Source organism: Lithobates pipiens, unplaced genomic scaffold (assembly GCF_037356315.1).
Source record: "Lithobates pipiens isolate NorthernLeopardFrog02 unplaced genomic scaffold, aLitPip1_a1.2 Scaffold_25, whole genome shotgun sequence".
Lineage (NCBI taxonomy): Eukaryota > Metazoa > Chordata > Amphibia > Anura > Ranidae > Lithobates > Lithobates pipiens.
In genome coordinates, this window is record NW_027507787.1 from 41,835,007 (window position 1) to 41,858,981 (window position 23,975).

Here is a 23,975-nt window from a genome sequence, read left to right on the forward strand (position 1 = left end):
ATATTTTTTTGCTAGAAAATTACTTAAAACCCCCAAACATTATAGGTTTCTTTCTTTCTTTCTTTCTTTCTTTCTTTCTTTCTTTCTTTCTTTCTTTCTTTCTTTCTTTCTTTCTTTCTTTCTTTCTTTCTTTCTTTCTTTCTTTCTTTCTTTCTTTCTTTCTTTCTTTCTTTCTTTCGTAATGGCAGTTGTTGCAATATTGTATGTTGCACTGTATTTGTGCAGCGGGCTTTTACATGCAATTTGTTGGGAAAAAAAACTTTTTCCGGCAAAAACCATAAGAACAATCTTGGTGGCAGTTCAGCTGCTTGACACTTTCAGGCAACCCCCCCCCCCCCCCCCCCCCCGCTGCAGCCCTCTGGATCTTCTCTGGGCTTGCCAGTGCGATTGGCAAGCCAGAGAAATGAAACGGTCGCCGCCGGAAGTTGATCATAGAGATTTCTGGTGACCAGATGGTCCCCAGTCATCTCTTTAACCCTTGGAGGCTGGGTGCGACGTTATGACATCACGTCTGAGCCGGCGGTTGTAAGCATTGGACACGGCTGAGATGGCTCTTCCTTTTTTTTCTTTCTTTTTTTTTTTTAATCTCAGTTCGCTTCCGGCAGAGAGGTGAGTACTGAATTAAAATAATTTTGAACGATTAATCGAGGAATTAATCGTTAATTTCCGCAGCCCTAAAAAGTGTGTGTGTGTGTATATGTATGTGTCACGCTTTATACAATTCCTCATATAAGTAAGAGTCCGATTAAGTGGTTTTCAGGTGTGAATGGATCAGATTATTATACAGGATTTATATAAGTTTATGCAGCGCTTTACAGTATAAAAGGGAGACAATACAGTTACATTTTCTTATAGGTGATAAAAGTTCATAAATTCATACACCACACACCCAGGCTTGTCACCACGTGAGAAGAAACTCGCCCCTTTTGGGTTAAACTCACCAGAAATCTGATAAAATCCAGCATCACAAGTGTATCTTTTGTTGCCACTGACTCTGCTAGTATTCTTAGGTATGGGCAGATCCAATAAACCAGGATCATGTGAGAAGATAAAAATCACATCGTAATCTCGTTTGATTTACTTTATTGAAGCCAAACGGACCCACTTTCAGGTTATACGTACAAGATAAAGAAATTTAATGAAGCATTAAAAGCAAACCGTAGCATTGCCACTGATAGCCAGGTACAGGGAGACATCAGCATCAAAAGGAATGGCGTGCTTGGCTGCCTCCTGGTGTTCCCAGTTGTCGGTGACCCACAAACCTTTGTAGCTATAGCAGCTTCAACTCTTCTGGAAAGGCTGTAATTCTATATAATGTGTGTATACTGCATTTCAATATTTAGATATGCAAATTAGCAGTTGAGCTATAGTTATGTTAACCAATGCATTTTTTATTTGGTGTCTCGGTTTCTCTGGCCTCTTCATGGGTGGGCTAAGAAGACAGTTTACATTGCTCAGTGCTTGGAAATGTTCTGTATCAAGTGAAACATCCTTTATTTGGGCAACTGTGTTTTTTGGGATATTTGTTTTTTTATTTTTTTGTTTTTTGTTTGTTTTGTTTTTTTAAATGTCCCTCTTGTCTGTGTTTTTTTTTTTTACATTCTTCTTTTTTATTTTATTTTTTATTTATTTTTTTCCTCTTTGATGTAGGATCGAGATCTAGGGGATGAATATGGTTGGAAACAGGTCCATGGGGATGTTTTCAGACCCTCCAGTCACCCTCTTATCTTCTCATCACTTATCGGGTCAGGATGTCAGATCTTCTCGGTTTCTCTTATTGTAATTATTGTAGCAATGATTGAAGACTTATACACAGAGTGAGTATAATCTTTTTTATACTTTATTTTTAGTAAGATTAACCTTGTGCCTCTTTCACACAAGCTCACTGCAATGAATGAAAATTTACTAGATTCACCAAAAAAAAATAGTAATCTTAATTATGTTGTCTCTGATATCTTGCTCAAAGTGGTGTCATCCTGGGATCTTCTGTTTTCAAACTAAGGGATAGATGGCACCATAATTTGCATTTTTAATTTTCCCCCATGAGCTTTGTTTTGTGACTAAAGCTTGAAATGTCCATTTGTGGTGCATTTCCCTGTAAGGCTTGTGTACACAGTTTTTTTTCTAGCCATACAAGTCAGTATAATTTTCAAAGTGGTTTGATACTGCTTGGGAGGAGGTCAGATGCACCCATAAAGAAATTTAGAAGGATCTCAGAAGAATTCAGAAACGATCTTTGTGTCAAGTGGAATGCAGCTTGAAAGCACACTGCATTTGCCCAGCTACTTAAGCCTGTAAATTGCACTTGAAAATCCTGTAAAGTAATACTCACTTTTTTTTTTCCTTTCTTAGTTGTGTTTTTATTTATTTTCTTAGAAAGCTACGATGCAGGAATCGTGGGCAGGGCTACTTTTTGTCCCCTTCAAACCTTTGTCCTAAAAATACGGGACTACGGTCAGGAGTCAAACATCTTTGTATATATTCCACCTCGGGTAAATAGATCCCTCTGGTGGTGGAGGAAAATGGCAAACCTGTCGTAGCTCTGTGGCTCATCCCGGTCCCCAGGGTGGTGACTACGGATGCAAGCAGCAAAGGCTGGGGCGCACACTAAGGAAACCATACTAGCACAGGGCACTTGGGCGGACAAGGAGCTCAAAAGGTCATCCAATTGAAAGGAACTGAAAGCTGTTGAGTTGGCACTTGGGTCCTTCAGGAGGGAACTACAAGTCTGTATACGTAAACAATATATCAAACAGATGGTACAGCGCTCTAACTAAAATAAAATGATTACTAACATTAAAATTTATTAAAAGTCCAAAAATGGCTTTTGTGTCAAAGTCCACGTGAGGAATCTTCAGTGGTATACAGTCAGTTCATGCATAAAGTGACTTGGTGCCAGGGGGTTGGGAGGGGGGGGGGGGGGCACCACCAATGGTAAAATTGGCTGCTCACCTCATCGTATGGACCCTTTAAATTACAGAGGGTCGTATGCACTTAAATATCAACGAATGCTTATCAACTCGTCCAAACACTGTACTCCTCTCAGACAATATCTGACCGGTTCACAAACGAAAACACAGCTTTCTCCCATTCAGAGTCAAATGAACTGACACGTTCATGGAATACCCACACTGGATCGGTATATAGCAGTATTCACATTTCCTCAGACCATGTGGATAGAAAGACAGGCCATAGTGCTCTCCACAGAAAAACGTTTTAATGATGAATATACATCGGAGATACATTGAATATACAACGGAGATCACGTGGCATCACCCGCGGTCATTGTTCATTTTAACAATCGTATGAAGCTTTGTTATTGTAAGTGTGTTTTTTTTATGTATATTCATCGTTAAAATGTTTTTCTATGGAGAGCACTATGGCCTGTCTTTCTATCCACATGGTCTGAGGAAATGTGAATACTGCTATAATACTGATCCAGTGTGGATATTCCACGAACGTGTCAGTTCATTTGACTCTGAATGGGAGAAAGCTGTGTTTTCGTTTGTGAACCGGTCGGATATTGTCTGAGAGGAGTACAGCGTTTGGACGAGTTGATAAGCATTCGTTGATATTTAACCACTTTCAGACCGGACCAATTTGCTGGTCAAAGACCAGACCACTTTTTGCGATTCGGCACTGCGTCGCTTTAACTGACAATTGCGCAGTCGTGCGACGTGGCTCCCAAACAAAATTGGCGTCCTTTTTTTCCCACAAATAGAGCTTTCTTTTGGTGGTATTTGATCACCCCTGCGGTTTTAATTTTTTGCGCTATAAACAAAAATAGAGCCACAATTTTGAAAAAAACGCATTATTTTTTACTTTTTGTTATAATAAATATCCCCCAAAAATATATATAAAAAAAAAAATTTCCCCTCAGTTTAGGCCGATACGTATTCTTCTACATATTTTTGGTAAAAAAAAAATCGCAATAAGCGATTATTGATTGGTTTGCGCAAAAGTTATAGCGTTTACAAAATAGGGATAGTTTTATAGCATTTTTATTATTTTTTTTTTTTTTTTTTTTTACTAGTAATGGCGGCGATCAGCGATTTTTTTTTTTTTTTTTTTTTTTTTTTTTTTTTTTTTTTTTTTTTTTTTTTTTGTGACTGCGACATTGTGGGGGAACCTAGAAATGGCGACATTATGGCGGACACATCGGACATTTTTGACACATTTTTGGGACCATTGTCATTTATACAGTAATCACTGCTATATAAATGCAGTGATTCCTGTTTAAATGACACTGGCAGTGAAGGGGTTAACCAGCGGGTGGTAGTGTAGGGGTTAAGTGTTCCTAGGGGTGTGTTACTAACTGTGGGGGGGTTGGGCTTTCATTTAGTGAACGCTGATCTCTGCTCCAATCACATAGAGCAGAGATCAGCGTCACTAGTTGCTAGGCAGAATGGAGAAATGCTGTTTACTCTGCATTTCCTCCATTCGGCCACTCCGTGAGACGATCGTGGGGATGCCCGCGGCGATCGAGTCCGCGGGTCCCGCGACCGGACTCACGGGGGTCCCGACCAGCGCGGGAGCGCGCCGCCGGCGGCGCGCTCCCGATGGCAGGGCGGTATTGAATATTGGACGTACCTGTACGCCAATATGCCTGCCGTGCCATTCTGTCGACGTACATCGTCGTGCGCTGGTCGGGAAGTGGTTAAGTGCATACCACCCTCTGTAATTTAAAGGGTCCATACGATGAGGTGAGCAGCCAATTTTACCATTGGGGGTGGCCCCCCCCCCGGCACTGTCACTCACTTTTATGCATGAACTGACTGTATACCATTGAAGATTGCTCACGTGGACTTTTTGACACAAAAGCTATCTTTGGACTTTTAATTAATTTTAATATGTTAGTAGTAATTTTATTTTAGTTGGAGCGCTGTACCATCTGTTTGATATATTGTATTTTCGGATTTGGTAATTGATCCTTGGTGTTCAGCAGCTTTTCGTAAAGGGGTTGTACTGCGCTGATTTTTTCCGTATTTATATGTATGCGTAAACAAGCAAAGCGGCATGAGGAGCAGAATCCTGTTGACCCTGACAACAGAAGTCCTGAGCTGGGCCAAGACCGACACTCTCCCTTTTGGCGGTTTATCTAAAAGGGGAAAGAATGTGGTGGTGGACTTAGCAGAAAACAGCTGAGAGAGGGCGATTGAGTCCTCGACCTAGAGGTCTTCGATCTTATAGCCAAAAGATGTGGATCCCCGGAGGTGGACCTCTTTGCATCTAAGGACAATGCAAAAACCCCCTGTTTCTTCTCCTTAAACAGGTGGGAAGATGCACTAGGGGTGGATGTGCTAACACATAGCTGGCGTTTCACAAAATGGTATGCCTCCTTAAGACCGGTCCTGCTACCTGCAGTGCTGAGAAAATGCCAAACTGAGAACACCTCTGATCTTGGTGGCACCAACTTATCCCAAAAGGTCCTGGTTCTCGGTCTTCAAACAATTAGCAGTAGAACCCCCATGGTTCACGTCACTCTAGGAGGATCTGGGGCCTGGCTACTGAGGAAGGGTTATTAAAATCCAAGGGATTTTCAGAAAGGCTAATATGCACTCTCCTCAAAAGCAGAAAGGAGACGCTCCTGATCTACAAAAAGGTCTGAGTAAGGTCTGAGTATGCTTTAATGAATGGTGCACAGGTAACTTGTTCGGGGTGCAGAGCCCCATAGCAGTTTGAGTTTTTGCATTGTGGGGGCAGATAAAATGGTTAGCCACGAGTATTCTAAAGAGCCAGGTATCGGCACTTAGTACATATTTAGAAAAGCCTCTGGAGTTTATTGCAGAGTTTGCCGATTATTTCATATAACAAGTGGTGAGACTTATCTGCTCACTCAGCTGTCAAAAGAAAACATCTGGGCAGTCTGCCAAGTTTTAACCACTTCAATACAGGGGAGTTATACACCTAATAAAAAAAAAAAAAAAATGTTGGTTTTGTTTCTGTTATAAAATTTTGTAAATAAGTACGTTTTCTTTCACTGATGGGCACTGATAAGTTGGCACTGATGGACACCGATGAGGTGGCACCAATGAGCGGGGACTGATGGGTGGCACTGATATGCAGCACTGATGGGCATCTACTCGTCCGCCTCACAGAAGTAGCCGGAGTCCAAGACATAGATCTCCAATGGTTCGCGTCCTTCCTAGGAAATCGGTCACAGACAGTGAAACTAGGAAAATTCCTCTCAAACTCGGGCAGTCACCTGCGGAGTCCCTCAAGGCTCTCCGTTGTCACCCGTTCTCTTCAACATTTACATTCGCCCACTCCTTCAAATCATCAGATGCTCAGATCTCTGCTTCCACTCTTACGCTGACGACACGCAACTTTATTTCCGGATCAATGGAAAAAAAGATCACCAACAACAACTTGAAAACTGCCTCAAATCAATAGAGGACTGGATGACCACCAACTCCCTCCAGCTGAACCAATCAAAGACAGAGCTTCTTATCTTACACCCAAATCATAAGCCCGCAACCAAAACCTCCTGGTCTCCACCAACCGTCTTTGGGCAGACTATCTCCCCAAAGACCAAAGCGAAGAGTCTCGGGGTTATTTTAGACGCACAAATGTCAATGGATGTGCAAATAGGATCTGTAGTCAGTCGATCTCACCATCTGCTGCGAATGCTTCGCAGACTCATCCCTTTTATCCCAAAGAATGACAAAGCAGTGGTAGTTGGAACAATCATTAATTCACAACTGGACTACGCAAACTCGCTTTACATAGGATTACCACAATATCAACTTGCGCGATTACAACTGATCCAAAACACGGCGGCAAGGCTGATAACAGGAAAAAAACCCTGGGAATCCATTTCTCCTTCACTGAGGAGCTTACATTGGCTAACCGTAAAAAATCGGATCACGTTCAAGACCCTTTGCCTCACCCACAAATGCGTGCATAGAGAAGCTCCGCAATACCTAATGGAGAAAATAAATCATTACACACCAAACCGCAGTCTTCGATCAGCCAACAAAAACCTCCTCGTGCCCAAAGCCCGGTATAAATCCAAGGGGGATCGGAGATTCGCTGTCCAAGGGCCTCGGCTATGGAATGCTCTACCAATCAACATCCGCCTGGAAGAAAATCACTTGGCTTTTAGGAAAAAACTCAAGACCTTCCTCTTTTAGCAGATGATCAAAGCTCGCCACAGCGCCTAGAGGCGATTCAGTTCGCATTGTGCGCTATATAAGTATTTCATTCATTCATTCATTGATAGGTGGCATTGGTGGGCACTCATGGGTGGCACTGATGGGCAGCACTGCTGGGCTGTAGATTTTGCTTACCAGACGGCAAGCTTTAAAGGTAGGTGGCTATAACCCAGCCTGGGCCTTTAAGCTTACAGATGATCGCAATGACCACGGTATCAGATGGTGGTGATCGCTCTCTCGCCTGCTGCTGCTTTTCTGTCCATTTTGTTTTTATTATTTTTCCAGCCCCATATCACTCCCCTGCTTTTCTAATACTACACAGCTCCCTGATAGATGATGGAGACAACCCCCCCCCCCCCCCACTCCCCCTAATCTTGATCTCCCTAAATTGGTATCGGCGAGTACTTGGGGAAAAAAAAAATTAAGTGTAATCTGTCGCTTGAGAATGAGTTCTGGCTCCTGGTCGGAGACTCTGCTAATCCCCATTTTAGTTAACACATGATTTGTACATTAATTCTGTAGCACCTGTTTTATTTTGATAACCATACTACACAATTCCCCCCCAAAAAAAGGATGCTGTGTAAAATCTACTTAGACACAGAATGCAATGATTTTCAAATCTCATACAACCGTATTTTATTCAGAATAGAAAACATATCAAATGTTTTAAATTGAGAAAATCTACCATTTTAAGAAAAAAGAAAAAAAATTAAGTGACTTTGAAATTGATGGCAGCATCATGTCTCGAAAAAAAGATAGGACAGGGCAACAAAAAGCTGGAAAAGTACAACCCTAATTCCAAAAAGGTGGGAAAGGGCCATGTTTACCATGGTATAGCATCCCCTCTTCTTTCAAAAATACTCTCTAAACATCTGGGAACGGAGACCAGTTGGTGGAATTTTGGGAGAGGGATGTCTCTTCTTGCCTGATTGTCAGTAATTAAAGTGATATCACTTGTATATTATTTGAGCATATGTGTATTAGGTCTATGATGATTAAATGCGTTTTTTTTTCCTTTTCTTTTCTAGGAGAGGTTCAATGCTAAGCACAGCAATATTTGTTTATGCTGCAACATCCCCTGTCAATGGTTACTTTGGAGGAAGTCTCTATGCCAGACAAGGAGGTAAATTTATTTTTCTACTAAGAAATGTTCTCTCATTATAACTGCCGTTATCTGTCTGCAATTGGTCTAAATTGACCAATTGCACTGTCAAGAATTGCCTCTACACAGCCAGGGTGAAACCTGAGTTTGCAGCTCTAGGTTCTTTGAAACATTGGCAGCTGAGGGATATGGATTGCAGCTCATGTTTCTATTGAGACGCAGCAAAATCCTTATTTTTTACACTCTAATTTTTGTAGTGAATTTAAATTTTACAGCGGCTGGGTACAAAATACTATCAGTTCTCTACACTTTGGGTTTTTAGGTGGGTTATTGTAGTAAAAATGAATACAGAGATGTAAATGGTTTCCTCCACCATTTAAATGTGCTGTGGTTGTTTTTTTGTTTGTTTTTTTTGTGTTTTTTTGGGTATAATTTAGTATGTAGAGCTGTTTAGTATTCATTAATTTTTGAAATTAATTATGTAATTTGATTTTACTGATTTGCATTTTTAGCATGTTTTAATTAATAATAAACAAAATAATTTGTGGTGTGGCGTGATGATTTAATTTAACATTAGTAAGGGTGATCATGCACAGTCCCATAAATGCAGGCAGAAACCTATGTAAGCATGACTTGTGACTAGTGAACCAAATAGGGGTTAATCGTAAAGTGCTAATGATTCCGGTCTTCAAAAGAGCTCATTATTGCAAATAGATTTCTGCTTATATTGGATAATCGCTAATATGGAGCACCGAACATCCCCTCTCAGTGGAGAAAAGAGGATGATTTCTTTGTAGTATTCTTGAGTTCAAGGGGAAGATTCCTGGGTGGTTGCAGTGTAATCATTAGAGCAAAAATAGGTAGGTGATGGTGAGACATCTACTATCCTGAACCTCCATGTGCCAATTTACAAGTGTGCAGTATTTTCCTACTCTTTTAGACCAGCAAAGAGGAAAACTATCAGCATTTCAGTACCTGCAGATTGTAGTGTAACTAATAAATTGCAGGTCTCATTCGTGTGTCAATAACCGCTATGATTAATCCATTGTAGGTCGACGGTGGATAAAGCAAATGTTCATTGGAGCTTTCCTAATCCCAGCAATGGTTTGTGGGACAGCATTCTTCATCAATTTCATTGCCATCTATTATCATGCTTCCAGAGCAATCCCATTTGGAACAATGGTAAGTGAGCAGATTTTTTAAGTTGCCGGTGTCCAGTCAAATACTGTCCCCATCGGATAGTGTCCGCTGTGTACTGCGCATGCGCAGTACCCATGACAAGCAGATTCTGAAAATAGCCGAAGATGAACGGCGCCTGCACCGTGAGTCCAGGTTCAAGCCCCACCATCCAAGTGGACATAGTTATAAAAGAACCGAGGCCATTGCCGAAGCGTAGGGAGCTCATGAGGGGCCCTCTAACTATGTGCAGCCCTATGTCCACTTGGATGGTGGGGCTTGCACCTGAACTCATTGCGCAGGCGGCGTTCATCTTCAGAGATTTTCCAAATCTCCTTGTCCTCCGTAATGTGCCTGCGCAGTACACAGCGGACACTATTCGATAGGCGGACATTTTTGGACGGAACACTGTCACTGATGTATGAAAGCGCTCATGCGGCCTGGCAGTGTTCTTTATAATGTATTGCTTATTGGCTCGGTTACATTAGACCAGAAAGATATTTAATATAGCAGAAGAAAAATCTAGGAGAGGTGTATACATTTCCTTTGAGTAAGCCATTGTTTGCCAGCTTTTACTTTGCTTTACACCTGATCAGGCCTTCAGTCAAGTCAAAACCATTTATTGCCAGCCAAACACATCACAGCTCTATTATCGCACTGACAATACAGTATAATCATTTACAAGATGAGTGATAACAAACATGCTGATTTTAGGTAATCCTAACACATTTTATATGAATAGTAGCTTATTCATTGTTTTGCTCTTTTTGCATTTTCATGGTTTTATTTATAACGCCAGCAATCAGCTGGGGAGTGCAAAGTATATTGGTTTACTTTAGATATTCACTCCCCCCACCTCCTATTAATTTTTTTTAAGCTGCTGGGAGTGAGAAACAAAGCGGATGCTTTGGATTACTGACCGTTCAAAAACAAAAAAAAAATCATTATTTCTACCATCTTATTGTGAACTTCCAATTTCTCAACTTCTGTACTCAGTTGTTAATGGCCCCATACACGTCACAATGTAGGGTTGATTGATTTTGCTTGGCAAGCTCGGTATTGCATAATTCACTACATCCTAAAAACAAATATAGAACTGGAGCTAGGCATTTTTGTTTTGTGTGAAAATAGTAAAGCACTTTTGCTATTCTGGATTGCTTACAATTTGGGCACTTGCCTAAAGCTGTAATCTGGTCTTTTGTCACTAGATGGTGCTGCTGAGCTGATTGTTTATGGGAAAAGCACTACTGTATTTTCCCCGATGCTTATGTCTCGTGTTAAGATAATGGATTTGTTACTCTCCAACATAAGTTTGAAAGGTCACCAATCTGTGTTCAGATCTCCTTTATTAATCTACTAATTCTCATAAGGAAATGAATGTTTGCACACATGGTACTGATCGTGGAATGTGGTAATTGCTGGAACAGTTATTTAAACCTCTTGTTTTTATATCCTAATTTCATACTGAAGTGGTAGGGAATCTTATTATTTTCTGTATAATACCAGCACAAATCCCCTGTCCTGTCAAAGTTCTGAAGCTAATTTTTTGACATGTGCTGAACATGCGTTTTACCAATAATTCATTTCTTAGTAGTAATCTGATTCACGCTTCAGGAATGCTGACAGCAGGGCATTCCACCTGCATTAAAGATTACTTTTTGGTTCTGTGACTCTGCTTAATCCCTCTCTTCATTTTAAGTACACAACTTCATGTCCAACCTAAAGCACCATGCTTTACTTTGCATGTTAACTGGGGTCACCCAAGGATTTGCCTTTTCTAAGAAAGGCATAACTTAAGCTTGGCATTTTACATGTCTGGATGTTGTCCAAAGTAATTGTGTATGGGCACTCTGCTTACAAATTAAGCCTGCTCTGACTTGTTAGATACAGTTTATATTCCAAGCATGTTTTTTTTTTTTTTTTTTTTTTTATATTTCTGCACCAGGATTGGAAATACCTCTCTGGTGAAATTTTTTTCCTTACTACTTTCCTATATGTAAACTTATTGTGCTTTAGCCAGGTTTTGTATTTAATGTGTTTTTGACTTTAGACAATGTGGTAGTGTTTTGTTGCATTACTAATTTACATTCTTTTTTTTTTAACAGAAAAAATTTACATTCTTTGAAGCTTTTTGATAGGCCACTTTAGCTGACAGCTAATGAAAGCCCTTTCAAAAGTTGCATGCCTGAAATATCTTTATCTAATAAAGTATGTAGAGAACATTGAACTTTTTTAGAGGGAAATAAGGCTTCAATATTCCCCCCACACTAGCATTGTGTGTTGCTGATTAATGTGTAGAGATAGTGAGAGATTGCAGTACAGAACATGTTAACCCTGAATCAGTAGGGAGAAAGCGGTGCTGCAACTTCTAAATCATGCTTTCTCACAGATAACATAATACATCAGTGTTTCCACTGATTCAGACAAATATTCATGTGTTTTATGCTTCTCTTACATTATGTGGGTGTGATTGGCATCAGACCCATTTAGTGACGGTGAAAGAGCAGGGTAATCTCTGTAGCTGTCAGTGATTGATCCACCGGAAATCTACAGAATGCCCCTGGAATGAATGTAGCCCTGATCTCCTCACTGAATGGCTGCTTAGTAATTCATGTGACTTTGCTGTCCTAGGTTGCTGTATGCTGCATTTGTTTCTTTGTGATCCTTCCATTGAACCTAGTGGGAACAATACTTGGTCGAAATTTGGCAGGACAGCCCAACTTCCCCTGTCGTGTCAATGCAGTTCCGCGACCCATCCCAGAGAAAAAGTGGTAAGGTTTTATCAGCACAAAGTATGTTTTGCATCTGAAAAAGTTAAGTTTTTATTACGGGGGTGCAAGAACGTTTTAGGTTAAATAAGTTTGTTTTCTAATGGAACTCTGTGTCAAACTAATCCAGAGAATAACATCAAAAATATAAGAAAAAAAGGCTTAGGAGCAATTGCAAACTGAGCATAGGTTCTTGGGGTTAAGCGTACCTGTCTGAAAAATAATAATGTACCTGCCATTGCATACTTGTGTTTTTTTAATTTTTTTAAAGGAGACCTGTTAAGAGAAAGGCAGCCATTGATAACATGAAAATGCTAGTTGCCTGACTCTAATACTGATATGGTGATTTTAATACTTTTGCGTTATTGGCCTTAAATGAGAACACTTTAGTAGTATTTTTAGGAGGAGGGTTGGCAGTGGCAACCTTCATATTTCTCATTATAGGCATCTTTGAGGTGCAAGCTCCAAACTTTCAACCTTATGTCTTTTTAAGTCAGTGATTCAGAATACCTAACCATTGATGTTGTTGGACTTCCAGATTTGTGTGCTTTTTCAGGACCACCAACAATTTACAATGCCCACTTCTGCAATATAATCTATAGTAGTGCCCGTATTTTCCAGATATATTTCTTTGTAGATTTTAACCTTGTATGCAGCAAAGTTTATGCAATGTAGTTGACTGACCCTTTTAGATGCACACCCAGCTTTTTATTTTAAGGACAAATGTATCAGCTGTACTCTGTGCTAAATACACTCATTCCCCTTTATTCTGCTTTCCACAGGTTCATGGAACCAGCTGTCATTGTATGCCTTGGTGGAATACTACCATTTGGATCCATTTTTATTGAAATGTAAGTTTGTCTTTTTTCCACTTTTGTTTATAACTGTTGAGAAGCAGCTCACATTATTGATGAGAATATAAGTAAAAATGAAAGTAAGCTAGGTGTAAATAATAAAAAAAAAAAAAAGGCTAAAGCTAGCTGTGCACAAAATTAAATTTGAGCTTTTTCCTGATGAACCAGCTAAAATTCGCTCAGTGGCTAACCCCATCTGCTGCCTATCTCTCCCAACACCCTTTGATCAAAAAGTCTAACGAGTTGGGGGCAGATGATTGTCAGCTGAACAACATTTGGAGTATTTTAATAGGCGGCGGGGCTGACTGTCAATGCATGGATAAACTGCTGCAGCAGGAGGTTCTATTGGTGTTTGGCCAGATTAAGCAGCTGATAAATGGTTTAAATACTTTCCTTTTAGCTGAAAGGAGACTGCACATTACAGAACAACTTTTGACTTTTTTTTCTTTTCTTTTTTTCCCCCAGGTATTTCATATTTACCTCTTTCTGGGCGTACAAGATCTACTATGTATATGGCTTTATGATGTTGGTTTTAGTCATCCTCTGCATTGTGACTGTTTGCGTAACTATTGTTTGTACATACTTCCTTCTAAATGCCGAGGATTACAGGTGGTAAGTGACTTGGTGAATATATGCATGAAAGACTAGATCTTGTAAAATTTGGTCACCTGGCATTCAGGTCAATGGATAGATTTGCTGGGCAGGGCCACCTTGAACGTTACACATGATGGATAGGATTATCCAAGTTGGCAGTACTGACTACTGCTTCTGAAAATGCTAATGGACAGGCTGTCAAGCTGATTCACGTCTGTACTTGGCGTCACTGACCGGGTACAAGTATACAGATAAGCTCAGATCTCACTATTGGAATGCTTGATTGTTCCTGGACTGTGACTTAGAAAATACAGAGGTCAGGCAACAAGAATTTCAGGGGGTCAACAATCACATTCTTTATTTCTTTATCTAAGCAAGTTTCCTTTAAGAAGCAGAGATGGCATGATCTGTACATGATGAATTCCAGAGAAACTCCCTTTCAGATTTGTTTTCTATAAATTTTTTGTAGAAATTTGAATATACATTTTTCTCTGCATACTTTAAGCTGCGAAATTTAGTTGACTCGGGCACTTTTGACCAAAATACCTTCTTAGCAGTGATTATTTTAGGATGTCAAGTAATCTAATTTTTTATGAAATTGTATGCAACTGCTGCTTTCAGCAAATCTTAACAATAAAGAATGCAAAGTAAGTTTTTTTGTTTCCTTTTGCAGGCAATGGACAAGTTTTCTTTCTGCTGCCTCCACTGCAATCTATGTTTACATGTACTCCTTTTACTACTACTTTTTCAAAACGAAGTAAGTGTCGCGCTGTCTTTTGTATGTGGAGTTTTTTTTATTTTGGACGTTTATTTGCTGTGCATTCCAGCTGGGAATAGGGAGCACAAGCATTGTATCTGGGTCAGGGGGGAGGTATTGCAGGACTGAGTTCAAAATCTCACCAGGCTCATACCTTGTAATGTCCCCTGTTAAAGGATAAGTTCACCTTTTTAAAAACATCTTCCACCCATATTTAAGGTGTAACATGTTACTGCTGAAGCTGGCCATATTCCTGCTGTCATCCAGCCGGCCGCATCATTCATTCAGAGTTCTGAGCAAGGGAAATTATAAGTACTGAAACCCTTTGCGGATGTCGGCTTTTTAGTTCTCATTGAACTACCAGGGTGCTGTTGAGTGCTCAAGGTAGGTCATTGAGGATTCCTGTCAGCGCGCAACTGCCTGCCCATACGAGCAGATCGCTTACACAGAGTCTGCAGGAGTTCCTGCGTGGCATCCTAGATATGCTAATCAGGGGTGCAATGCTTTCCAGACTCCCAATAAAAATAATAAAGGCACATTTTTTAACTGCAAAAACGTGCATTTATTTATTTTTGAAAAGGTAAACTTATGTTTAAAGTAACTGTAAAGGCCAAAGGTTTTTTACCTTCATGCATTCTATCCTGATCCTCATTGGCTAACACGGCAGCGAGATCACATGAAACATGTCTGTCACAGCCAGTGAGCCAATGAGGAGAAAGAGGCCAGGCTGAGCCGTGACTGTCTTATGGACGCATATAGCTGGGCTCGGAACGAGCACACACCCGTGTCCCCGTAACACCGGCTTGCTATTGGGGCACTGGTCAAAAACATCCTTTAATATCGCCATAAGTGCGAGATCTGGGAGTATAACCTAGTATATAAAGGCAAGAAGTTCAGCTTGGTGGCAAAAGGGGATTCACAAAAACTGGTGCACAGAGAACCTGGTGCAGCTGTGCATAACCAATCTGCTTCTAGGTTTTAGGCTGTATTCTCACCTTGTCATGACACGACAGGATCAGACTTTGCCCTGCAACTTGAAGTCCGACATCTGTCTGAATTCAATGAACGGGGATCCATACCAGAGCCTTATTCAAGCACACAGCCCGGCAGGTCAGGAAAGGGGGTGGAGACAAGAGAGCGAGCACCCCACCTCTGAACCATAACAGGCTGCGTGCCCTCAAAATGGGGGGGGGGGTGCTTTGGGGCCCCACAAAGCTCCTTGTCCCCATGTTGATGAGTACAAGGGCCTCTTCTCGACAATTCTGGCTGTTGGTTGTGGGTGGTTTACCGGAATTCCTTTAACAAGGGGTCACCAAATCCCAGCCCCCCACACTATGTGAATGAGTATCGGGAACATTGTACCCCTACCCATTCACCTTAAAAAATAAAAAAAAATAAAAAAAAAAAATGATCAAAAATAAAACACAGTACACCGGTTCTTCTGCTGCCTCTGCTGATATGTTCGGCCCTACCAGTTCTCTTCTGCTCTCCGCTGATGTCTTCTAGCCCTCTACAGTTCTTCTCCCTCTGTCCGCTGTCTGCCTCTGCCGGGTCTCCTCTGTGCTGTCTTCTCCCTCTGTTCTTCTGATGTTGCCTTGATGCTCTTTCCTGACGTAATGCAAGATGCGCTATGACTTATAAGGACATAGTGCGGAGGCCATCCGGTGACGTCAGAGGCCACATCCCCTTACGACCTCACCACCTGGGACATCATGGCCTCTGTTGCATCACCGAGTGGCCCCGCCCCATGTCTTTTGTAAGTCATGGCACATGGTAGATCTGGCAATACACCGGAAGAGCGCTTTGAGGCAACATCAGAAGAACAGAGGGAGAAGAGAGTAGACCAGGCAGAAGATGGCGGATAGAGGGAGATTTTTATATATTTTTTTCTTGGTGTGGGGTTCTCCTTCAAGATCATCAGAGCACAAATTGCATGCCAAAGTCGGATCAGTGATAATCAATGGGCTGAAGTGGGATCAAAGTCGGACCAAAGTTGTGCAGGGAGCATTTTCAAAGTAAGATGGCTCTCATAGGGAAACATTTGATTTCTTTTTCATACATCATGGGACACAGACTCAGGCTAATAGTCATTACCTGCTGGGTTATAGTCCATAGTGTGGGGGGAAGGCTGCTGCACTTTGCAGAACAATAATTCAGGATGAGTATGTCACCAACTATATCTCGCGGTTACATGCTGGAGTTGCAGGGGTTCTCCCCTCAGGTTTTTGAGATCAAGCGTTTCCTTGGATCCTCCAAAAAACGTATTGCTTCAGACACTACCTCATCTAGTGCAGGGGTAGGGAACCTTGGCTCTCCAGCTGTTTTGAAACTACAAATCCCATCATGCCTCTGCTTCTGGGAGTCATGCCTGTGATTGTTAGGGTCTTGCAATGCCTTATGGGACTTGTAGTTTCAAAACAGCTGGAGAGCCGACATTCCCTACCCCTGATCTAGTGCATCAGAGTGATTGTAGAGGTTTTCCAAAAGGGGCACAGGTTTTTTTTTTTTTTTTTTACTCAAACCTGTTTTTGGTTCAGGAACTAAACAGGACACAAGGTCTATTTTGGACCTAAGATCCCTGAACAAGTATCTACGGATACAGCCCTTCGGATGGAGTTTGTCCGCTCAGTAGTAGCCTCACTCCAGAGGGGAGATTTTCTAGCCTCCATTGATAGCTATGTGTAAATACGCCTCTCATATCTTTCAGCCTCATCAGAGGTCCCTGCGTTTTGCAGTAGAGGAACGTCATTTTCAGTTTGTGGCTCATTACAGGCTCTAGAACATAGCATAATATGCACAGTGCAGTATTTGAAAAGCTAAGGCTGGATTATAAATACCAAAAAGTCAGCCTTGAAACCATCTCAAAGACTGAAGTATTTAGGTCTGATCTTAGATACCGTTTAAGCAAGAGTATTCTTGCCACCTGTAAGGATCTGTGCACTGAAGGTTCAGGTGCGTCAGTTAGGCCCCTTTCACACTGGGGCGGTGCGGGCGTCGGCGGTAAAGCGCCCCTATTTTTAGCGGCGCTTTACCGTCGTTTTAGCGGCGGTCTGCGGGCGCTAGCGGGGTGGTTTTAACCCCCGCTAGCGGCCGAAAAAGGGTTAAAACTGCCCGCAAAGCGCCGCTGCAGCGGCGCTTTGCCGGCGGTATTGCCTCGATGTCCCATTGATTTCAATGGGTAGGAGCGGTGAATACACCGCTCCAAAGATGCGGCTAGCAGGACTTTTTTCACTGTCCTGCCAGCGCACCACTCCAGTGTGAAAGCCCTCCGGCTTTCACACTGGATTGAAAGGGGCCGGTTTTTTTCAGGCGCTACACAGGCGCTATTTTTAGCGTTGTAACGCCTGAATACCGCCCCAGTGTGAAAGCAGCCTTAAGGGGCACCAGACAACCCTCCATTCGGTTCTGTATGAGTCTTCTAGGGAGGATGGTATCCTCCTTTTGAGGCAGTGCCCTATGCCCAGTTCCATTCCAGGCCTTTAAAACATTTGTTGGCCTGGATCAGAAGAGGAAAAATCCTGGATTATCCAATGTGCTTATCTCTTCAGGCATTATTAAGCCTAAACTGGTGTTTGAAGGATTATAGCAGGAGAGGATTTTCCCTTTCACAGGTTAACTTGGAGAGTACTGACTACAGATAGCAGTCTCTCAGGCTGGGAGCGACCCTAGCAGGGCTCACAGCTCAGAGGAAATGGTCAGGGACAGAACAGGTCCTGCCAATCAACATCCTGGAATTACTGGCACTACGTCTGGTCCTGGGGTCCTGGACGGTGGAGCTTCAGGACTGCCCTTCCAGGGTTCAGTCTGACAATGCCACTGCGGTGGCCCATATAAACCACCAAGGCGGTACCAGGTGTCGTTCAGCTCTGAAGGAGGTGAACCACATACTAGCCTGGGCAGAGGGACAGGTGCTGATTTTATATCGGCAGTCCATATCGTGGGAGTAGACAACTGGAAGGCAGATTATCTCAGCCACCAGCAGTTCTGCCCAGGGGGAATGGTCCCTACACCCAGGGGTGTTCCAGGAAATTTGCCAGCTTTGGGGATGGCCAGAGGTCGCCCTATTGGCATCCAGGTTCAACAACCAGCTACAGCAATTTGTGTCCCAAACAAGGGATCCTCTGGCATTCGGAGCAGATGCTCTGATGGTTCCAAGGAGACTGTACTCCCTGACTTACAGTGGTGTGAAAAAGTGTTTGCCCCCTTCCTCATTTTCTGTTCCTTTGCATGTTTGTCACACTTAAGTGTTTCGGAACATCAAACCAATTTAAACAATAGTCAAGGACAACACAAGTAAACACAAAATGCAATTTGTAAATTAAGGTGTTTATTATTAAAGGTGAAAAAAAATCCAAACCATCATGGCCCTGTGTGAAAAAGTGATTGCCCCCCTTGTTAAAACATACTATAACTGTGGTTTTCCACACCCGAGTTCAATTTCTCTAGCCACACTCAGGCCTGATTATTGCCACACCTGTTCACAATCAAGGCATCACTTAAATAGGAGCTGCTTGACACAGTAAGGTCCACCAGAAGATCCTTAAAAGCTACACATCATGCCGAGACCCAAAGAAATTCAGGAACAATTGAGAAAGAAAGTAATTGAGATCTATCAGTCTGGAAGGGGTTATAAAGCCATTTCCAAAGCTTTGGGAATCCAGTGAACCACAGTGAGAGCCATTATCCACAAATGGCGAAGACATGGAACAGTGGTGAACCTTCCCAGGAGTGGCCGGCCGCCCAAAATTACCCCAAGAGCGCAGCGACAACTCATCCAAGAGGTCACAAAAGACCCCACAACAACGTCCAAGGAACTGCAGGCCTCACTTGCCTCAGTTAAGGTCAGCGTTCATGCCTCCACCATCAGGAAAAGACTGGGCAAAAATGGCCTGCATGGCAGAGTTCCAAGGAGAAAACCACTGCTGAGCAAAAAGAACATCAAAGCTCGTCTCAATTTCTCCACAACACATCTTGATGATCCCCAAGACTTTTGGGACAACATTCTGTGGACCGATGAGACAAAAGTGGAACTCTTTGGAAGGTGTGTGTCCAAGTATATCTGGCGTAGAAGGAACACTGCATTTCATAAAAAGAACATTATACCAACAGTAAAATATGGTGGTGGTAGTGTGATGGTCTGGGGCTGTTTTGCTGCTTCAGGACCTGGAAGACTTGCCGTGATAAAAGGAACTATGAATTCTGCTGTCTACCAAGAGATCCTGAAGGAGAATGTCCGACCATCTGTTCGTGTACTCAAGCTGAAACGAACTTGGGTTCTGCAGCAGGACAATGATCCTAAACACACCAGCAAGTCCACCACCGAATGGCTGAAGAAAAACAAAATGAAGACTTTGGAGTGGCCTAGCCAAAGTCCTGACCTGAATCCTATTGAGATGTTGTGGTATGACCTTAACCACTTCAATACAGGGCACTTTCACCCCCTTCCTTCCCAGCCCAATTTTCAGCTTTCAGCGCTCTAGCGCTTTCAGTGACAATTGCGCGGTCATGCTACACTGTACCCAAATGAAATTGTTATCATTTTGTTCTCACAAATAGAGCTTTATTTTGGTGTTATTTATTCACGACTCCGTTTTTTTTTTTTTTGCGATATAAGCGCAAAAAAAGCGGAAATTTGGGAAAAAAACAATATTTTCTTTTTTCTATTTGAAAAGAAATCCAATAAAATCAAATTTTGTCATAAATTTAAGCCAAAATGTATTCTGCTACATGTTTTTGGTAAAAAAAATTCCGTTAAGTGTATAATAATTGGTTTGTGTGATCACGGACATATGTACGCAAATGATCATGTACATATGTGTGCAGGTGATCACGTACATATGTGTGCAGATAATCATTGGGACATGTGATTTTAGTGGGACATATGTGGGGGACAAGTTTTTATTATTAGGGACATGTGTTTTTATTATTTGGGGACATGTATGTTTTGGGGACATGTGTGTTTTGGGGACATATGTGGGGACTGTGTTTTCACTGTGTGGTGTGTTGTGTGTTTACACTACACTGATGATCAGTGAGTAAAAAGCTGTGAAAAGCAGCCCATACTCACTGATCATCAGCCGGCTGCAGCGATCTGCTCTCCTCTCCTCAGCGGTGACTTCCGTGTGAGGAGAGGAGAGCCGATTGCCTAGCAACCGGCTGTTTGTTTACATCACATGACGGCCGTGATTGGACACGGCCGTCATGTGATCAGGAGGGCCAATCACAGAGCCCTCCTGCCGATCTGAGATGTGCCGTGTCCGGGTGACACGAGCACATCGGGATCGCGCCGCTGCGCGGGCGCGATCCCGCTACTCCTGAAGGACGTTCCTGAACGTCCTATCAGGAGCCGGCGGCTCCCACCCGGCCGTATATATACATTGGCCGGGTGGGAAGTGGTTAAAAAGGCCGTTCATGCTCGAAAACCCTCTAATGTAACTGAATTAGGACAATTCTGCAAAGATGAGTGGGCCAAAATTCCTCCAGGACGCTGTAAAAGCCTCATTGCACGTTATTGCAAACGCTTGGTTGCAGTTGTTGCTGCTAAGGGTGGTCCAACCAGTTGTTAGGTTTAGGGGGCAATCACTTTTTCACACAGGGCCATGATGGTTTGGATTTTTTTTCACCTTTAATAATAAACACCTTCATTTACAAATTGCATTTTGTGTTTACTTGTGTTGTCCTTGACTATTGTTTAAATTGGTTTGATGTTCCGAAACACTTAAGTGTGACAAACATGCAAAGGAACAGGAAATGAGGAAGGGGGCAAACACTTTTTCACACCACTGTATGCTTCCCCTCCAATCCCTCTCCTTCCACATTTGTTGCTCAGGGTTCGGAAAGAGGTTCCAGTCTTTCTGGTGGTACCAGTCAGGCCCAGAACGCACTGGTTCACGTAGATTCTGAGACTGACAATAGATGGGCCATGGACGCTTCCATGTCGCCCCAATCTATTGCCTCAAAGTCCTATGTTCCACCCCAGTTTAGTCTCTTAATTTGACGGCATGGCTATTGAAGCCAAGGTGTTAAAGGACCATGGCATCTCTGGATCAGTAGTGTCTATCCTAGTGAATTCTAGAAAAGCTGTCGCTAGGAAAATTTATCATAAGGTCTGATAGACTTGTATTGCTTGGTGTGAAGCCAGAAAATGGCACCCTTGGAAATACGTGATTGGGAGAATTCGCTCTTTTCTACTGTCAGCTGTGGAAGTCAAATTGGCTTTGAGTACGATCAGAAGTAAAGTTTCGGCCCTATTGGTATTCTTCCAAAGGCCTTTTTGCCTCCCGTTCACTGATCTGAACCTTTATGAAGGGGCAACATTAGGTCACCTATGTGTCCTTGGGACTTGAAATCTGTGCTGTCTGTGTTACAAAAACAACCATTTGTATCTATCAAGGAAATTCCATTAGACTTGCTGTCACGCAGGCTAGCCTTCCTGATGGCCATCACCTCGGCTAGAAGAGTGTTGGAGTTGGCAGCCCTTTCATGCAGGGAACCATACTTTATCCTTCACCACGACAGGGTCATGTTAAGACCTGTTCCATCCTTTTTGCCAAAAGTGCTGTCAGCCTTTCTTTTAAATCAAGACATTATTTTGCCTTTCTCTCAGCCTCGCTTGGCGGAAGAGAGATGACTGCACTCATTGGACATTGTCCGGGCAGTCGAGGTTTATTTGTTTAGATCTGCGGAGATCCAAGGATCGACTCTTTTTTTGGTTTACCAAAAGGACCCAAGATTTGTCAGGCAGCTTCCAAGGCTTCCATTCCCAATTGGGTCTATCATTTGATCATTCAGGCCTACGGTCTGAAATATATAAAGCTCCTCCCTCTTTAGGGTGAGAGCTCATTCTACCAGGGGTGTAGCTCAGAATCTGTGGCTCAGATTTGTAAGCCTGCTACCTGGTCTTCGGTGCATACTGTTACAAAATTTTATCAAGTGAATGTTCGAGCAGCCGAGGATTCGGCCTTAGGCCGCAGTGTACTACGGGTTGCCGTGTAAGTTCTGATGGCTATCATTTGGCCGGGTGTCTCCCTCCCGTCAAGGCTATTGCTCTGGGATGTTCCAGCAGGTAATGAGTATAGCCTGACTTTGTGTCCCATGATGTATGAAAAAGAAAATAGGATTTTTTCGTCATACTTACCTGTAAAATCCTTTTCTTTGAGTACATCATGGGACAGAGATCCATCCCCTCCTTTTTTATTTTTTTTTATTTTATTTTTTTGAAGATTTAGTGTTTGCTACAAAAAGGAAGTGCTTCCTGTTTGGGAGGGGTTATATAGGGGATCACTTTTTGTCTAAAGACCTTTGGTATACCAGTGTCTAATCACCTGGAGATGGAGTATAACCCAGCAGGTAGTGAATATTAGCCTGACTCTGTCCCATCATGTACTAAAAAAAAAAAAAGGATTTTACAGGTAAGTATGACAAAAAATCCTCCTTTTCATATGTCATGTGACATGAGCGCCCAATGTCGGAGAGTTTGTTGTGCGAGTGTGAACCCAGCCTTATTGGCATAGCTTAATTGAACAAGCTGAAGTTAGAAGCCAATTGGTTACTATGCACAGCTGCCCCAGATTCGGTGTGCACCAGCTTTAGTAAATCTTCCCCAGTGTATCTAATGACTTTTTTGGATAGACAAGCTAGTCTAAATATTTGGTGTGTTCACTTTTATTGTGAATTCTTTTTAAGGTAAACCCATATTTATTTTAAATAAAAGTCCCTAAAGATTTTGTTACATGAAAGCAGGAATTATCTAATATATTTAAATTGTAAGATTTTACATTACAAAATACAATTCCCAAAATATACTGACATATTTAAATGTCAACATCACATATTTGTATAATTGCATGAGAAGTTCTTAATTTTTTTTTGAAAATGTTTACTTTTAATTTGTTTGCACTGACTTAACATCTGGGAGATGGCATTTGACATTGTCCATCGATACTCGCTGCAGTAATGTTTGATGGGTTTTGTGAATCTTTCTCCTCAGTTTTGAGTTCTTAGCTGTAAGCAATATGAAGGAAGACTCTTTTTCAATACTAACCTGTAAATACATTTTCCCCTTTTTTGTTTTGTTCAGAATGTATGGATTGTTTCAGACATCATTTTACTTTGGATACATGGCAGTTTTTAGCACTGCTTTGGGAATTATGTGTGGTAAGTTTGTCCTACAATATGTGTTGGAAATTAAAAATGTTATCTGTGTAGGAATAGATTTTTGCAGTGTATTTGCTTTAAAAGCAATGTACAGTAACGGTAAGCGCGCATTGGGCAATTTGGGGACACTGCGTAAGCTGTGATTATAAAACCTCTACCGCTATGCATTCATTTCCTATTAAATTGATAGCGTCTGTGTTTTACACAAGACGTTTGCATTGAAGTTTACTTGGGCAATAAACATGGGCAGGAAATAAAACTAACACCTGTTAGTTTTCATTCAAATCTTATTAGTTTACTTTAAACAAAGGGATGAAGGGCACCCTTTAATAATAATAATAAAAAAAAGCTTTGATTTTCCGCTAAAGGGTCTACGGATTATAATATTGAGAATCTAAAGCCAAGCTCATAGTC

At 41.9% G+C, this 23,975-nt stretch overlaps 1 protein-coding gene across 1 annotated transcript in view; it reads left to right on the forward strand.

Moving 5' to 3' along the window:
* Nucleotides 1-23,975, forward strand: part of TM9SF3 (transmembrane 9 superfamily member 3) — a 93,571-nt gene that overhangs the window by 64,547 nt on the left and 5,049 nt on the right. Inside the window, exons 7-14 of the mRNA XM_077454362.1 lie at nt 1,651-1,817; nt 8,183-8,277; nt 9,308-9,438; nt 12,064-12,203; nt 12,983-13,051; nt 13,520-13,666; nt 14,322-14,405; nt 23,485-23,561. Coding sequence (XP_077310488.1) covers nt 1,651-1,817; nt 8,183-8,277; nt 9,308-9,438; nt 12,064-12,203; nt 12,983-13,051; nt 13,520-13,666; nt 14,322-14,405; nt 23,485-23,561 — 910 coding nt within the window. The remainder of the gene's footprint in view (nt 1-1,650; nt 1,818-8,182; nt 8,278-9,307; nt 9,439-12,063; nt 12,204-12,982; nt 13,052-13,519; nt 13,667-14,321; nt 14,406-23,484; nt 23,562-23,975) is intronic.